At 38.6% G+C, this 19,172-nt stretch overlaps 1 protein-coding gene across 1 annotated transcript in view; it reads right to left on the reverse strand.

Annotated features, from left to right (window-relative positions):
• Nucleotides 1–19,172, reverse strand: part of LRRC63 (leucine rich repeat containing 63) — a 42,335-nt gene that overhangs the window by 10,621 nt on the left and 12,542 nt on the right. The window contains exons 3-7 of the mRNA XM_039254372.1: nt 17,437–18,126; nt 16,905–16,973; nt 12,834–12,994; nt 2,646–2,744; nt 2,222–2,358 (exon numbers count right to left, since the gene is read on the reverse strand). Coding sequence (XP_039110303.1) covers nt 2,222–2,358; nt 2,646–2,744; nt 12,834–12,994; nt 16,905–16,973; nt 17,437–18,126 — 1,156 coding nt within the window. The remainder of the gene's footprint in view (nt 1–2,221; nt 2,359–2,645; nt 2,745–12,833; nt 12,995–16,904; nt 16,974–17,436; nt 18,127–19,172) is intronic.

A 19,172-nucleotide genomic window follows, 5' to 3' on the forward strand; every position in this document is an offset into this window, starting at 1 on the left:
TACAAAACTTCAAACATTTAACCTGAGAGAGTTGATTATACCTTTACAGTGTATAATCAAGGGCATAACTGTAATAGTAGGGCATCTAAGGTCACAGCTAGTATGAGAATCCCGTTCTTTGTGCTTTCAGAGCTGGGCCGTTCCAACTATGTTTGCTTTATATCAGATGCCCTAAGTAGCTCAAAGCCAGATTGTAGCAACAAAAATTTAGGCCTCAGGGAGTTTGTGCTGTGCTGTCAGTCTTCCCCTGATATACATACATAACCTGTTATCTTATAAAAATACACAGCTTTATTTTAGAAATGCTAATCTTATTGAGAAATAGCTCCTTAAAACTTTTGATTATAACCAATGGTTAACCAATATTCCAAACTAATTTGCTTAATCTCTAAATAGTGAACAATGTTGACCCTCTACTTATGAATGAGTTGTAGTTGCTTTAAGAATTTTAACATTTTGGGGCACCTGGATGGCCCAGTCAGTTAAGTGTTGGACTCAGACTCAGGTCGTGATCTCATTTAGTGAGTTCCAGCCCCATGTCGGACTCTGTGCTGACAGCTAGGAGCCTGGAGCCTGCTTCAGATTCCATGTCTCCCTCTCTCTCTGCCCCTCCCCCACTTGTGCCTCCTCTCTCTCTCTTTCTCTCTCAAAAATAAACAAACATTTAAAAAAGAATTTTTACATTTTGTTCATTTAAAAATCATTTTTGTAATGTTAATTTTTGAGAGACAGAGACAGAGTGTAAGCGGGGGAGGGGTTAGAGAGAGAGGGAGACACAGTACCTGAAGCAGGCTCCAGGCTCCCAGCTGTCAGCACAGAGTCCAGCGGGGCCCAGCAGGTAGTTTGAACTCACAAACCGTCAGACTACCATCTGAGCCGAAGTCAGACGCCCAACCAACTGAGCCACCCAGGCGCCCCTACATTTTGTTTAAATGACAGTTATGGTTATTAAAGTTTGTAATTACAATAAGAGATAATCAAATGCAAATTTATATTTAGATGCATATGTAGGTATATACACATACATATATATGTGTCTCTATATGTACATATATATGTAATTGTGTGTGTGTGTGTATGTATGCAGGGGTATGTGTATATATATTTCTTAATGTTTATATATATACATATATATACACACACAGAAATAATTGTAGATATGTGTGTACACACAGATTAGTATATATACATATATTACTTAGCTCTGTTCACAGGGAGTGTCTAGAAGCAATGTCGTCCCAATAGCAATGGGACATCTAGCACTCAGATCTCAAGTTTTAAACACCATCTTTCAATAAAAAGGAAGCAGGGTTTCCTTAGAGAGATAGCTGTTTCTAGTATCAAGGCAGAGAAAATACAATTTATGTTACTGTTGAAAAATATAGATGATTTAAACAGAAAGGCAATACACACAATGCAGTATTCTTACTTTCTTAGTGTTTTAAATGACTGAATAGTTATACAGTTTATGAATGTAGATTTTATTGGATTGTTAGAATTTATTGGATTGTTAATTACGAACAATGGTGGGTGAACAACTTTATAAATGAATTTTGATGCAGTTCTTTAATTACTGTGAGAATCTTCTTTACAAAATGTTTTTCAACTATTTACGAGCCCTGTCCCTTTGCTCTTAATCCACATTCAGTTTGCTAAACTCTACCTGGAAGAAGTATCTTGTTTTGCATTTGGTTATGGTTTTGGTTTAAAATTTTCATTAGGGGTTAAATAATTACCTGTCCATATGTGGGGAGAAAAACCCATCTCTCTTATACTCAAACATCCCTTCTTGGGTATTGTACTGGCTAATTTCTTAGTTTATAGATTAGGAAATTGAGACCAAGAAGCTTACGTGACTTTCTCCAGATAAAACAGATCATTATCAATTTTGAAGTTAAAAGTCTAGATTTCCTAATTCCACATTCAGCCTTTCTAAAAAGTCTATAAAGTCTCTTTATATGACAAGTGTTCTTTTAATCCATACCCAAATACTGGATTGCTACATAAGCACTCACTGGCCTGGGCCCCATAAGAATTGGCATCTATGTAGCTGGTAGGATTACTTTTAACACAATAATAAGCAGCAAATCAGTGATTCAGAACAAAATGCGAATTATTCGATGGCTAAAATGTTGCCAGCAGCTTTCAAAAGGGAAATTGATCTCTTTATAAGTTATAAACTCTTTTTCTGTGTTTATAATCTCAGGTCTACCGACCTTACCCAGGTGGAAGAGTAGTAATCAAATTAAAGGCAATGCTGAAAACTCTAAGGAACTTAAGTTGCTGAATTTCAGAAGGGATTTCTTTGATTGGATTATTTCTCAGGAATAGTAGTTGTAAATTTTTAAGGCAAAATATCTGAGGAACAGAAAAGAGAAACAAATATGAGTGGCATGATAAAGTGTACAGATCTCTCTCTATTTGTTACATTTTGTAAGCCCTTCAAACTAATGTAGTAGAATCAGCAAAGGAACATTAATTGGCTGCATCGTTTATCTCTTTTTTCACTCTTTTCCAGGGCATCATAAGTGTCTATTTTTTGTTCTAATTATAATTAATAAGACATTATCCTTGAAAAGACAGTAAAATAAAAAGTAAAAGTAAAAGAATATTGCAATATATACCAATGATAAAAATGGACTCACTTCTGTGGGAAAATCACTGATATCATTAAAGGATAAGTTAAGATATATCAATTGGGAAGCCAAAGGCGTTAAGTCTGGACAATTCATGATAAAAAAACCCTAAAAGAAAGTGACAAGAGATTAGAGGTTAATTGTTAACAATGCACAAAATATTTTATGTAAAGGTAAAAAAAAAAAAACCAATGAGCACATAATCTGACAGTGTTTATCACAACACACTAACAAGCCTATATTCATCTTCCATTCATTTAGTCAGTCATAATAATAGCTTCTTAATTATGTAAAGGATAGAAACAAAATAGAAACACTGCTAAGTGTTCGTGTATGTAATAAATATAGTGTTATATGTGTGACAGGAATTATTTTCGTTAATAACAAGCAAACATTTATTAAATGTCCACTACATGCTGAAAAGTTAGTAAATATATTTTACATTGAATTATGTCTTTTATCTTATTTTTTCATGTTTCTACTTCTATTTCTTTCTTACCTTGCTATTAAACTAACATCTATCTAAAATTTCTTGCTTAAGTATGCCAATTCTGATTGAAGAAAACTATGTCCTGTTATGAACTAAATGTTTGTGTTCCCCTCATATTCATATGTGAAAGCCCCAGTCTCCAATGTGATGGCATTTAGAGGTGAGGCCTTTGTGAGGTAATTAAGGTTAGATGGTCTTAAGGGTGGAGCTCTTATAACAGGGTTAGTGCCCTTATAAGAAGAAGAGGGGAGCAGAGCTCTATCTTTCCACCATGTGAGGATACAGGAAGAAGACAGCTGAGAGCAAGAGACCTCAAACCAGGAAACGAATCATCTGACACCTCAATGTTGGACTTCCCGGCCACCAGAACTGTGAGAAATGAACATTTTTTGTTTAAGTCATTCAGTCTGTTGTAGTTTGTCAAAGCAGCCAGAACTGATTAAGACAGGCCTGCTGCCCCCAGTATCCTTAATGCTCCAGGAAAGTGGAAACATTTGTTTCTTAAGGATCCTAGACTCACTAACAGTCACCTGACTGAACCAAGGAACTCCATTACTCAGCTTGTAGAGAAGGGAGACGTTGCTGTAGTGCATTAGGCTATGCCACATAGTGTATAAGAATGAAAAGGTTCATGGCTAAAGAATCTTGAAGTTGACAGTGCTGGTTTCAAGACTGACATTTTTTAAATTAATTAATTAATTAATTAATTAATAATTTTATTTTTTACAGAAAGAGCATGACCTGGGGAGGGGCAGAGGGAGAAAAAGAGAGAATCTTAAGCAGCCTCTATACCCAGCACAGGGCCCATGGAGGGGCTTGATCTCACAACTGTGAAATCATGATCTGCTAAAATCAAGTGTCAGATGCTTAACCAACTGAGCCACTGGGGGCCTCTAGACTGACCTTTTATTAAAGTATTACTATTTGTAAATGTGTATAGAGACCAAAAAAAGTCGGTGTTCTTTTTTTCTGTCATTAAACACTTCTGTCTGCCGAACTGGTGGTACATTTACGTAGAAGAAATGTATCTGTCATAGTTTCCATAGAATCTAATCACTCCACTTAACCATGCTCAGACCAACTCACACCTTTACATTTCCTTCTGCCTGGAAAGTTCTTCCCCCATTTAGTTCCATGAACTTTCTTCTCACTTCATCAGTGGCCTGCGTATAGTCAGCTGTCATTTGACCAGAGAGGCCTTCCCTAACCAACCTATGATAAATAGTGACCTCCCACACCAGTGCTCTCTCAGTGACTCCCTGTCCCTGTCACTTGCTTTATTTTTCTTCATAATTCTTATCATCACAGGACAGACTATGTACAAACGTATGTATGATTTCACCCCACTAAAGTATATGCTTCATGAAATAGGCTTTCTTTTCTGCTTTGCAAAAGACATGTGAGATGGAGGGATGCATAGTTTACCACTGGCACATGGTGGGTTCTTGGTAAATATTGGCTGAATGAGTGACTATCCAGAACCTTCATACTGCCTCATGTAATGCCAGGGACCTTCACGGTGGATATACCACGAGGCCTGCCCTCCACAGGTACCCTGGCGCTCCCTTTTACCTTCCCACTGTAAAACCTGTTTGCTGTGGTTTTTATGAAAGAGATGTGAAGAACGAAATAGCATTAAGAATGTGGAGGCTTTCCCAATCTCCTGAACTGCTCTAGCAACCTTCAAGTACTTATAAACTGAGTCTGTATTAGACTATCCAGTACACTTGGTTTGTGTAACTTTTGTGCATATAAAATCTACTTCTTTTAATAAGACCCTGAAATAAATAAGAAATTATGACTTTTGGTTCATTTGTAGCATCCTCGTAGAACTCCAGATTCTACTGTGGAGTCAAATATTTTTTTAAATAATATTAATGGCTGTGGAAATACATTTTTTCTTGACCAGCTTCACCCAACTCTTTAAAAGCTACATTCTTTCTCCACGTGAAGCAAGGATTAGCAACCACACTCTGCCAACTGTTTTTCTAAATAAAGTTTTATTGGAACACAGCCATGCCCTTAAGAATTGTATAAGGCTGCTTTTGCACTACCGAATAGACTCGAATATTTGTGACAGAGACCACGCAATCCTGAAAGCCTAAGATTTTACTATCCAGCCCTTTACAGAAAAAGCTTGCCAACCTTTAATTTAAAGTAATTAACTCCAGGGGCACCTGGGTGGCTGAATTGGTTGTGTCTGATGCTTGATCCCGGCTCAGGTTATAATCTTACAGTTTCTGCGTTTGAGCCCCACATCGGGCTCTGTGCTGACAGTACAGAGCCTGCTTGGGATTCTCTCTCTCTCCCTCTCTCTCTGCCCCTTCCCCATTCATGCTGTCTCTATCTCTCTCAGAAATAAATAAATTATTTAAAAAAAATTTTTTAATAAGATCTTAAGAAAAACAAAGTAATTCACTTCGAAACCAGATGATCTGGTATTTTTACTTCTAATGGTTAACAACCTTATTTCAAAACAATCTTCCCACTAAAACCAAAACGGTAAACAAACACAATGCAATAAATGCTTGGATAATTACCAAGGGTAGCTAGGATTTAATTAACCAAACTTCCAGAGAGAAGAGACTCTCAGGGTGGTAAACACAACACTCAACACTCTCCAGAAGTCATTTGCTTCATCAAAAGCTGTGGTCACGAAACTGAGTAGAATTATAGCCAGTCTATTGGGGTTGAAAGATAAAAACTGGAGTTCAAGGATGAGACGGGCCTCAGACTTGGTATGAAAGGGCCGAAAGGCTACAGCCTTAGGAGAAAAGGTTAACAGGAAAGCTCTAGAAAGATTGAAGCTCAGATTTAAATGAAGAGTTTTAGAAGCTTCTGGTCCAAGATGGCAATGTAGAATGTCCCTGAACTCACCTCCTCCACGCACACACCCAGTCTATACCTACTCATAGAGCAGTTCCTCCTGAAGACCTGAGGGCTGACTGAACAGCTTCTGGGCAACAAAGGATAGAGAGACCCTGTAGAGAACATCAAAGGAGATGGGAATACCCTGAGGGAGAGAACCCTCACCCTCCTCGCACTGCAGTGGGATAGTCTGGAGGGACCAGGAGCAGATTCATCTGCTCTGAGGCACAGAGAACAAGCCTTGGTTTAAGGGAGCGACAGGAATGAAAAGGAACCAGCCGAGGGCCCTGGCAAACCGCGGGAGAGAGCCACTGGAGCTCTGGAACTCTCTCGGGGCTTGTGGAGTGGTGAGTGCACTGGTTGATGCTCCCCTCCCCCTCCAGAGTGCAGATGTGAGCGGGTCCTGCAGGGGGCCCCAGTTCCCTAGCCCACACCAGCCCTAGTCCCCCCTCCAGGACGCCCCAGGATGGTGCCCGCCAGGGACACTCCCAGTCAGTGCTCACTACAGCTTCAGCCATCAAGCCAAGGTGACGCGGGGACAAAGCACTCCCGAACAGCCCAGGCCTGCCCCACTTCAGCTCCAGGGGGCTTGTCAGGGCACCCCTAGAGCAGAGCGCTCTGGGGCTTCCTGGTTCATGCCTGCTTTGGCCCCAGCGGCCCCACCAGGGTCCCTCCAGTGCAAAACACCCTGGGGAACCCCCAGCCGGCACCCTGCATCAGCTCCAGGCACCCCACATGGGTGCCCCCAGCATAGGGCACCCCAGGACACCCTGGCTTGTCCCCTGTCTCGGCTCCAGCCACCCTACCAGGGTGACACTGCACAGAGCATTCCAGGGTAACCTGACTTGCACCCACTTCAGCTTCAGCTGTCCTGCAGAGAATCCTGAGACACCCCCCCGCCCCCGCCCCCAGGGCACATACCCACTTCAGCTCCAGCCACCTCACTAGGGTAGCCCCAGGGCTAGCGAGAACCATCTTCACAGATATGAAAGGTTTCTTTCAACTCCAGTGTCCTTAGAGGTGTGTTTGTTTTCCTTCATCCTAAGTGGGTGCTGAACGTTGTCAAGTTTTTGCATCTATTGAGGTTATATTGTTGAGAATAACACTGATTTTCAAATATTAAGACAACTTTGAGTTTCTTGCAGAAGCTTCATTTAGTCCTGATACATTATCCATCATTTAAAAATTTTCGATATTGCAGGATTTGAATTGCTAATAATTTTCTTGAGAAATTTTGCATGTACATTGAGGAAAAATTGTGGTCTATAATTTTTCTTTCTTATAATATCCTTGTGTGGCTTTGGTGTAACAGTTATACAGGCATCATAAAATAAGGTCGTGTAAACAAGTGTTGTATCTTCCTTAAATGTTTGGTAGACTCACTGGGGAAGTTCTATGGGCCTGGAACTTTCTTTATGGGAAGGCTCTTAATTAAAATTTTAATTAGATTTTTTTTACAGATACGAAACTATACTGGTGTTCTATTTCTTATGCCTGTTTCAGCAAGTCGTGTTTTCCAATGAATTGTTCCATTTCATCATAGCTGTGGCACTTCCTGGGAAAATGTTGTTCTTAGTGTTTTATTATTTTCTACTTTAATGTCTGTGAGACATTTTGATTTTGATTTTTGTATATAGAATTTTCTTTCCTTTTTCCTTAACCAATTACATTATGGATTTAGAAATTTTATCCCTCTTTTTAAAGAATGAAGTTTAGTCAAATGCCTTTTCTGCATCAACTGAGATGATTATGTGTTTTTTTTCCCTTATGCATGAATGTATATTGATTGATTTTCTTATGTTGAACCACCCTTTTATTTCAAGAATAAATGTCACTTGGTTATTATGTATAATCATTTTGTTTTATTTTAGTTTATTTATTTTATTTTACTTTACTATTTTATTTTATTTTATTTTATTTTATTCACTTTGCTAGTATTTTGCCCAGGAGAATAGTTTGCTAGTATTTTGCAGGGGAGGGACAGAGGGAGAGGGAGAGAGAGAGAATCTCAAGCAGGCTCTGTGCTATCAGGGAGGAGCCCAACAAGGCTTGATCTCATGAACCGCAAGATCATGGCCTGAGCTGAAATCAAGAGTTGGACACTTAAGCGACCAAGCCACCCAGGTGCCCTGCCAAGGATTTTTATCTATATTCATAAAGGGTGTTGGTCTGTGGTTTTCTTGTGGTGTCTTTTGTTTGTTTGGTATCTGGGTTATATTGACAGCATAGAATATGTTAGAGATTGTGATATTCTAGTTCAAAAGAATATCATTTGAGTGACCAAATATATATCTCTCATATGTATTTGGTCTTCATCCAAAGTTCCCGGCTCACAGGTTCCCAAATCCTTGAAATTTCTAGAGTCATAAGAGAATTGGGAGCATCTTTTGTTATATTTGATTCTTTGTCCTCAGTTCCCCAAATCACATCAGAGCCATAAAGATGAAATGGGTGTCTTGTTATTCATTACAAGCCCCTTTCCACCACAACTGGGTTTCTGATAATGGGGTGACTTGTGGGAAGCACTGAAGGATGGAGACTGGTTGCCAGGGGAACCAACCATGTGATAAGAAGGTTGACATTTTTGGCCTCGCCAAATCCCCTCCTCCAGAGAGAGAAGAGGGGATGGAGATTGAGTTCAATCACCAAAGGTCAATGGTTTAATCAATTACACCTATGTAATAAAACCTCCATAAAAACCAAAAGTACATGGTTTGGAGAGCATCCTGGTTGGTAAATACATGGAGATTTGGGGGGAGTGCGGCCTGGAAAGGGCATTGAAGCTCCATACACTTTTCCATACCTTACCCTGTGTATCTCTTTATCTGACTGTTGATTCATATCATTTAATGTCCTTTGTAATAAGCCAGTTATATAGCAAGTAAATGGGATTCCTGAGTTCTGTAAGCCACTCTGGCAAATTAATTGAACCCAAGAAGAGGGTCATGGGAACCTGTAAATTTGTAGCCAGTTGGTTAGAAGTGCAGGTGACAGCCTGGGCATGTGATTGGCATCCTGTGATGGAAGGCAATCATCACTTGTGGGACTGAGCACTTTACCTGTGGAATCTGGTGTTATCTCTAGAGAGTGTCAGAATTGAGTTGAATTTTAGGACACCTTGAGGGTATCTGAGAATTGGGTAGTAGTGTGGGGAAACTGCTCCCCCCACCACGGTGGAACTGGGTTCAGAATACTATTAGAGGTATTCCCTCCTCTTTTATTTTCTGGAAGAGTTTGAGAAGTATAAGTGTTCATTTTTCTTTAAACATTTAGTAGAATTCATCCATGAAGCCATGGACCTTTCTTTATTGGGAGGTTTTTGATTATTTATTCAATCTCTTTACTCAGTATAGATCTGCTCAGATTTCTATTTGTTGTTGAGTCAGTTTTGGTCATTTGTGTTTTCCTAAAAAATTCATCTAAGATATTTAATTTGTTGGCATACAGTTGTTCATAGTATTCTATTACAATCCTTTTTATTTCTGTAAAGCCAGTAGTAATGTCTCCATTTTCATTTTTGGTTTTAGTTATTTGTATCTTCTTTTTTTTTCTTCATTTAGCTAAAGCTTTGTCAATTTTGTTGATCTTTTTAAAGAACTATGTTTTGGTTTTATTGATTCTCTCTACTGCTTTTCTATCCACTATTTCATTAATTTTTGTTATAATCTTTCTTTCTTCTTGGTGCTAATTTAGGATGTAGTTTGTTCTTTTTTTCAAGCTCTTCAAGGTGTAGAGTTAGGCTATTGATTTGAGAATTTTCTTCTCCATATACACTTTCCACACACATATACCTGGTCTTCCCCAACATCAACATTTCACACACCAGTATGATGTATTTGTTATAATAAATGAACCAACATTGCACATATCATTATCAACCCAAGTCCATAATTTACATTAGAGTTCAAACCTCGTGTTGAATAGTCTAAAGGTCTTGATAAACATATAATGCAATGGATCCATTAGCACAGTATCATATAAAATAATTTATAGCCCTGAAAATCCCTTGTTTTCCTTCTATTCTTCCATCCCTCCCTCCTTCAACATCCCTGGCAACACTGATATTTTTACTATGTCCACAGTTTTGCCTTTTCCAGAAGGTTTTTTATTGTTGATATTTGATTACTGCCTTCTTGGTGTTTAATTATTTTGCACTCTGCCATATTGATTCTCTTCTCATTCTTTTTTGTGGTATATTTTTAAGACAGTTTCTTAATAGTTGTTACCATGGAGATTATTGTTGGCATCTTAAATTTAAAACAAATCTGGTATGGATTGATACCATGTTAACTTCAATAGCACAAACAAATCTTTGTTCCTATACAAACCACCCTGTCCTATTCTATGTTGTTTTGTCCAAAATGACATTTTTATACATTATGTGTCCATTAACATAGATTGATAATTATTGTCTTATGTATTTGTCTTTTAAATAATATAGGAAATAAAAAGAAGTGCTGAAAACCAAAAATAGAATAATACTGGGTTTTATATTTCATTATGTAGTTACCTTTACCAGATTTTATTTTTTTAAGGTTTTGAGTTCCTGTCTAATATCATTTCATTGCAGACTAAAGAACTCTCTTCAGCATTTCATATAGGGCAGGTGTACTAATAACAAACTCCTTCAGCTTTTCTTTATTGTGGAACATCTTAATCGCTCATTTGGTTTTGGAAAAATAGTTTTGCTGGATGTAGGGCTCTTGGTTGACAGATTGCTTTTCTTTCTCCACTTTAAAAATATCATTCCGGGGTGCTTGAGTGGCTCAGTCGGTTGAACATCTGACTTCAGCTCACGTCATGATCTCACGGTTTGTGGGTTTGAGCCCGCATCAGGCTCTGTGCTGAATGCTTGCTCAGAGCCTGGAGCCTGTTTCGGATTCTGTGTTTCCTTCTCTCTCTGCCCCTCCCCAGTTCACTCTCTCTCTCACTCTGTCTCTCAAAAATAAATTAAAAATGTAAAAAAATATTTTTTTAATGTTATTCCATTTCATTCTGGCTTCCACAATTTCTGATGACAAATTGGTTGTTAAGTATGAGCATCCTTTGTGCATGACAAATCATTCCTCTCTTGCTGTTCTCAAGATTTTCTCTCGCTTTTGACAGTTTGATTATAATGTGTTTCAATGTGAAACTCTCTGTGTTTATCCTTCTTGGAATTTGTCCAGCTTCTTGGATCTACAGATTTGTGTCTTTAATCAATTTGGGGAGGTTTTGGCCATTGCTTTTTCAAATATTCTTTCTGCCCTTTTCTTTCTCTTCTTTTTCTAGGACTTCCATTGCTTGGTACCCTTGGTGGTGTCTGGCTGGTCCCTTAGCCTCTGTTCATTTTTCTTTCTTCTTTCTCCTCCTTCTCATGTGTCTTCCTCTTCTGCTTCTTTCTGTTCATCATATTTGATTATTTCAACTGACCAGTCTTCCAGTTCTCTGATTCTTTCTTGTGACTGCTCAAACAGACTATTGAAAGCTTCCAGTGAGTTTTTTGTTTTTGTTATTGTATCTTTCAGTTCCATAATTCCTTTTTGATTCCTCTTTGTAATTTCTATCTCTTTATTGAAAAATCTCTACTCACACCTCATTCTGTTTTTGTTTTGTTTTGTTTTGTTTTGTTTTTAGCTACTTTAGAATACTTAAGACAGTTGATTTAAAGGGGTTTTCCCCGTAGTGAGTCCAATGTCCATGATTCCTCAGAAACAGCTTCTATTCATTTCTGCTGTGAATGGGCCTTATTTCTTGTTTCTTCACATATTCCATATTTTTTTGAAACCTGACAGTTCATGTATTATAATGTGGTAATTCTAAAAATCATATTATTCCCCCTCTTTATGTTTTGTTTTGCCTTGTTTTACTTGCTGTGGGCTGTAGCTGTTGGTTTAGTGATTTTTCAAAATTGTTTTTGTTAGGTCTGTACTTTTTCATGTGTTGTCTTTGAAATTTCTGCTCTGTTAGCTGATGTTCAGTTAGTGGTTTGATGGAAATTTCCTTGTACAACAGGAGAGGAGTAGAGAGAGAATAATGTTTCTTCTAGTATTTTCAGATTGGCTCTATGTGAGGGCACACTTTCAATGCTTAGGCAGGACATTGAAAGGTGGTGAAAGCATGGGGTCTTCTCGGGCCTTTTCTGAGAATGCATTCTGCCCTGGCCACGCACATAGATTTCTAAATCCCCCAGTATCCATAGGCTTTTTCAAATGCCTTACTCTCCCCAAGAAACTCTTGCAAATAGAATTTCCTATGTTTGCAATTTTTCTATGAGTTTGAACTTGTTTCAAAATAAAATTTAAGATAAAACATAGATTTTGAGATCAAAGAGCTCTGGCTTCAAACCTAAGCTCTGCTGCTTGCTTGCTGTATGGTCTTTCCCAAGTTATTTTCATTGGGCTTCAGGGCTCCTATCTGTAAACTGAAGATTATAATACCTCTTTTGCTGAATTGTAAGTTTAAGAGTAACATTTGCTTTGCACATAGTGGGTACTTAATAAATGGTAACTATTATTGCTATTCATGATGCCAGGCTTGTGTTCAGTGAAAATTTAGCCTACTGCTCGATTTGGCCCAAGGGCCAAAGATTGCTGATAACTTTAAAATATGATAATTCTGAATCTCAATTTTTTTTTTATCATGCTATATAATGAAAAAAAACTATCATTTCTTTGGATCTGGAACGAAGGAAAACTAGGACACAGGTTCAGAGATAAATTTGAATGTGTTCCTGGAAAATCTCTATTGTAACAGGAAGGATCCTTTCAATACCATGGAAACTAACCTAAGCTAAGAAACTTAAAGCAAAAATAACAGATAATTCAAAAAGAAATGACCATTAAAAAGATCCAGCATACCTTAAGATTAAGTGCATTTCTTCCGTATATTTGACAGTTTATTATGGCCAGGTGGACCATAGCTACTATTGTTTCATATCGTGTTGCATTAATAGTCTTAAAACCTTCACCACGTATAACATGTGATTCCTCTCTTATTTTAGGTTTGATGTTAATGATACCTAAATAAACAGAAGAAAACGTGAGATGAATGTGTTAGCCCTTAGAGTGAAAATTAGGAGGTATTTGTATTATGGTAGCAGTGAATCATCATAAATAGGTTGGCTGTGTACATCCTCTGGAGAAAATCTTCCTAGTCTTTACCCACCCAGTCCCTGCTGGTTCTATTTGCTAAACTGGGTTTTGTTGTGTGTTTTTTTCAAATATTAGATAGCACCATTATCTTTCCAAAGGAAAACCATATGCCCTAGACTTCTCTCTAGATAAGAGTCTATCAATCTCAGTCTTTCTGTGTTATATGTACAAATATTTTTTAAACTGTTACTATGAGTTACAGAAGCAACTTCTTGCTTCACAAAACCAATAAAGGACATCACATAATCATAAGTCAGATAGAGATCACCTTGCAAGGAACAACCTTGCTTTGTTTCAAGTGCCTTAAATAATTCAGCTTTCTTCCCTCAGTTTGGAGACCCCACACAAGAAAAGAAAAAAGTCCAAACAACTTAGAAGTTAGTCAAACTGAGACGGTCTAAATTTACTTCTTCATGACATTTGTGGGTTTCGCCTACAAACATGGCCTATCCACATACAAACCCAAATGTGACAGGAATATATTTTGTAATCTTGAAACATATATTTTACATTCACAGCCATTCTTGCTGCATTATTTACAGCAACATATTTTACAATCTCAGGAAGTCTTATGCCATGGGTTCAAAGGAAATAATGCATCCTAAACCAAGGAAAGCAATGGTCAGCTTCTAGTTTCTAAAATAGGCCCTGTGTGCCCATTACAGATCAATAGATGTGAAAGGTAACTGCAGCATAAGGAGAGATGGTGTGATATGATCTAGAGAGTCCTTGGCTTGGAAGGGGATGCGAGCAAGAAGGAAAGGAGAATGAGTTAAGACATAAGCCTGTGGGCTGCTCCCAGCTCACCCATCCTCATGGACTAAGCCCAAGCATTGGGTTTTGAGTGGAAATACAGCAGATGGAGGTAGAGAAGTAAATAGAAATTCCCTGATGGATCTCCAAAGGCTCTGAAACTTTCCAAAGAGGGAACCACCAGAGTGGGACAAATTCAACAAATCAGAAATGGCAGCATGATTTGTTTCAGCTGATGACATGGAGGAGACCCAGAAGTTAATTTATGTCACCGACAATGATCCAGAACTGCTGGGAGGGATAGTGGCACAGAGTCCTGAGGTTGCTATTGTTAACAGTACTGTACTTACTGTATTTTTGCAAGTTGCTAAGAGAGTAAATCTTAAAACTTCTCATAATAAGAAAAAAAATGGTAACTATGTGAGGTAATGGATATTAACTTATTGTGGTAACCATTTCATAATGAGTAAATAAAACTGGAAAAAAGAGAAAGTTTATAGTTGGAGCATTCTGTGTTGAGTCATTAATTGAGCCATTAATTTGTTTTTTTGTTCTAGAATTTTGACTATTTTTAAAAACAAAAATTCTAGTTCTCTGGTAAAATTCTCAAGTTTATTCTTTACTTTCTTAACCATAGTAATCATAATTTTTTTAAAAAATCCTTATTTGAGGGGCACCTGGGTGGCTTAGTCGGTGAAGCGTCCGACTTTCACTTAGGTCATGATCTCACGGTTCGTGGGTTCGAGCCCCACGTCGGGCTCTGTGCTGGCTGCCAGCTCAGAGCCTGGAGCCTGTTTCAGTCTGTGACTCCCTCTCTCTCTGACCCTCCCCTGCTCACGCTGTCTCTCTCTCTCTCCCTCTCTCTCTCTCTCTCTCTCCTAGAAATAAAATAAAAAACATTTTAAAAAATCCTTATTTGAAAACTTCAGTATCTGATTCTATGTGTCTGTTTCTATTATCATTTCTTTCTACTGATTTTCAGACATTTTATCTTGTTTTTATAGGATGACTTGTGATTTTTTACTTTAATGCTGGATGTTGTGAATGAAAAATTTAAAAGTTCTGGATAATGCTAAGTCCCTCAAACAAATATTAAATTTTCTTTGGGCAAAATGTATCACTTTGATTCATTAGGGATTGGTTTTGAGCTTTGCTAGGGATAATCTATTTTAGTTTTGTACTTTTTTCTAAGACAACATCCTTATTTCTAAGATTTGGGTCCTCTGGGTCTCAACTAGAAGCCCTGTGTGTTTACAAGGCCCCTACATTTTGGCAAAGCTTTAATTTCACTAACTGTCTTCCATGCAACTCTGAAAATACATGCTCACTTCCATAGCTTCTCAGCTGATGTTGTTTTCTGCGTTTCTTAGAGTATTGTCTTGCACATGCATCGCTTAGAAATCAGCGGATATGATAACTTCTGGTGGCTCAGTTGTTTCAGCGGCTGACTTTGGCTCAGGTCATGATCTCACAGTTCCTGAGTTCAAGTCCCATGTAGGGTTCTGTGATGACAGCCAGAGCCTGGAGCTTGCTTCGGATTCTGTGTGTGTCTGTCTCCCTCTCTTTCAGCCCCTCGCCTACTTGTGTGCCCTCTCTGTCTCTCTCTCTTTCTCTTTTCTCAAAAATAAATAAACATTTCAAAAATTAAAACAAAAAGAAACCAGCGGATACATATGCAGATATTTGGATTCACTTGTGTCCTCTGACACTTTGCATCTCCAGCCCCAGCTCTCGTGACAGTTCTGAAGTACCAGGACTCTCTCCTCAGCTCAGCAATGCTGCCACTTTCTGCTTGTGCTCTATTCTCTAAGACCACAAGTGACCTCAGGCAAACACCAAGGCAAATGTAGAGCTAACTGATAAGCTTCCCTTATTTCAAAGATTGCACCCACTCACACTCAGGTCTGCAATGATTACTCTCCAATACCTCCCCTAGCTATTTTATATAGATGGGGCAGCTTTAATAGTTGATTTTGGTGAGAAGGTTGGTCCAAGCCACTCAATCTTAGACTAGAAGTCTTCAGGTTATTTTAAAACCTGTACCTGATCATTCTAGCACCTGGATCTCCTGTGGGTATGTTTTTACTGTTTACTTCTCTGTTAGTTTTCATTCATTTCGTCTCTCTCTTTGTGTGCCTCATAATTGTGAATTGCTTACTACATGCTGTGAGATTGTAGAAATAATGTGGGCCTACGATGATATAATCTTCTTTAAAAATTTTTTAATGTTTATTTATTTTTGATAGTGAGAGACAGAGTGCGAGCGGGAGAGGGGCAGAGAGAGGGAGACACAGGATCAGAAGCAGGCTCCAGGCCCTGAGCTGTCAGCACACAGCCTCAATCACAGCTTGAACTCATGGACCATGAGATCATGACCTGAGCCAAAGCCAGACACTAAACCAACTGAGCGACCCAGGTGCCCGATGTAATCTTCTTTAAAGGTGATTTTTCATTTGTTTCTGCTAAGTAACTAAAGTTAAGGCATCTAGAACAGTGCCTGGCACATGGAAAGTCATTAACTTTCATTGTTGCATGTTTATCTAACCCGCCCAGATTAAGAATACTCCAGCTTTGGGGCGCCTGGGTGGCTTAGTCGATTAAGCGTCCGACTTTCGCTTAGGTCATGATCTCGCGGTTCATGGGTTCGAGCCCCGCGTCGGGCTCTGTGCTGACTGCCAGCTCAGAGCCTGGAGCCTGTTTCAGTCTGTGACTCCCTCTCTCTCTGACCCTCCCCTGCTCACGCTGTCTCTCTCTCTCTCTCCTAGAAATAAATAAAACATTAAAAAAAATTTAAATAAAAAAAAAAGAATTCTCCAGCTTTTATGTTCTCAGCATTAGTACAAATTTGGGTTTATAGTCAATACTTAAAAAATAGTTGCTGAGTAAATGGCCTAAAGAGTTGAACATGAAGTGAGAAGTATGTGTGAACCACACACACATACACCAACACAAAATCATGAATGCTTTTGTAGAGATACATTTATATACAGTTTTTTAAAAGAATGAAATAAGCTTAGCATTTACCTTCACTCAGGTTTGACGTGCTTTGCCTTGAAGCACTTTCCACATTTTTAGATTCTGCTACTTGAGCTTCTAGAATAAAGAAAAAAATGAAACAACTTTTTGGATACTTGTGAACATGCATGTTCAGGGTGTTATGATTTCATTATCATTGTCCATCTTTTAATGAATTTGGATTATCCAAGAAATATGCAGCCTTGGCATTCTGCTTCTCGAGTTCATCTTGATCACTTTTTGAATGACTGTTCATTCTCACTCCTCTTTTATACTGACTTTTCTGATCCTTTGAACTTCCTCATCTGGTTCCCACTACCACCATCTGAGTAGAGCACCCAGTTTGACCTTGGCAGACCTGCAAGGTCGATACTTCTGTTACTGCATTCTGGTTCATATATTGAATGTATGTATGGGCAAAAAGTGATCCCAGCATCCCCATCTGCAAACCCAAGGGGAAAACAGCCTTTGCTTACATGCCTTCTCTCCCCTTTGTTCTACTTGGCCCCATTATTACAAACCATGTTCAAAGTGGATTTACCTAACAATGACTGTCTTCGAGGTTTTCTTGGTAAAATTGGTGGTGGTAGAACAAGGGCACCTGGAAAATGACTAATAGTTAGTACCACTGCAGTGTTTTGTTTTAAATGTTCAGACCACTGGCTTTCTGCTTTAACAGGCATACTTCTTAGTAGAGGCCCTGGCTCTGTTTCACTTAAATCTATCAGACGTTTCTTAAAAACAAAGGTTTTCTTCGTTGATAAAGGTAGAGACTCAGGGAGAAATTCCTTGAGCTTGGGAGTAATAACTGGGGAAGGGGCTCTTGCAGGTCTGGAGAACTCTGAGGAGAGAATCAGAAGGTCTTTGAATATGTTATCAGCATGAAGATTTTTTCTTTTTGATGCTGCTTGTTTTGCTCTTCTTGAAGTTTCCATTTGGCTTGTTTCTTTCCCAAAAATTCGACTTGAGGCTGAATGACAGCTTGGAAAAAATATGGAGCCAGTAGCAGTCTCTGGAAAGTGCCAATAGACCCTCTTAAAATGTTTCCTTGGTATTGAAATAGTCTTCAGTCTTTCCTGTACATGATAATCAATAAAGAGAGTTTGGATATTGATAGGGATTTGTGATCGATCTCTTGAAACATCAGGAAGACTCGTTTTCTCTCTTTCAGTTGAAGTGGTTTTTTCTAGAGTGACCTTCACACGTTTTGGCTTAGTTTTACCAGTCTTGGCTAAACCAGAAAAAAAAAAAGGCATAATTAGTTTATATTTATCAAGGTATCAGGGACAAAATTTAATGTCTTTGTGTTCATACTCACCCTCTTTCACCTTCTAAGAATTTCTGTATATAACTGCTCAGCTATGAGGACTTTTGTTTAGCTGACTGGGGTAAAGTTTGAGTGATCAGGGGCGCCTGGGTGGCTTAGTCGGTGAAGCGTCCGACTTTCGCTTAGGTCATGATCTCGCGGTTCATGGGTTCGAGCCCCGCGTCGGGCTCTGTGCTGACTGCCAGCTCAGAGCCTGGAGCCTGTTTCAGTCTGTGACTCCCTCTCTCTCTGACCCTCCCCTGCTCACGCTGTCTCTCTCTCTCTCTCTCTCCTAGAAATAAATAAAACATTAAAAAAAAAAAGTTTGAGTGATCAATTGGAAAAGTGAAAAGTCTAAATTGTATTCGATTTAGAAAGGATAAGAAGAGACTCTTGGAAGAACAGAATTGATCGAAGAAAGGGTATAAAGGGAATTTTTTGACCAATTGCTACTAAAACTGGAAATACGGATGGGTAAACATGACTTCGATGAAGTTTTGTTATTTATCATTCTTCATTATCTCTTCCTCATTTGAAACTTCTTTGAGCAGAGACTTAAATTTCTTTTCAGGGCCAAACGTCAGACCAATGTGGCTTTTGAAAATGATAATATCTTGATGCTGGATGCAAAGCACTACAAGTTCAGTTAGGTTACAATGGTGAGTGTTATTTTCTCTCCTAGGTCCAGAAAACGCACTATGGCCTGCATTCCTTGGTACCTCAATTCCCCGAATATGCTTTCTCTTTCCTGTGGGACAGAATGTTAAATGACTTTTTCCCACTGTCTTAATTGAATACAATAAATGGTGAGGACCTCTGCATTCTAAAGAAGAGATAACAGATTCATTAAGGCAAGGCTTACAAAGAGCTAACCAAAAGAAACCCAGCTCTCACCCATCTGCTGTCTACATACAAGAGATGGCTAGAGTCTGACCCAAGTTCAGAGAGAGGAATTCTTCTGGATAGAGTTA

This window comes from Hyaena hyaena, unplaced genomic scaffold (assembly GCF_003009895.1).
Source record: "Hyaena hyaena isolate Hyena2069 unplaced genomic scaffold, ASM300989v1 scaffold_483, whole genome shotgun sequence".
Taxonomy (NCBI): domain Eukaryota; kingdom Metazoa; phylum Chordata; class Mammalia; order Carnivora; family Hyaenidae; genus Hyaena; species Hyaena hyaena.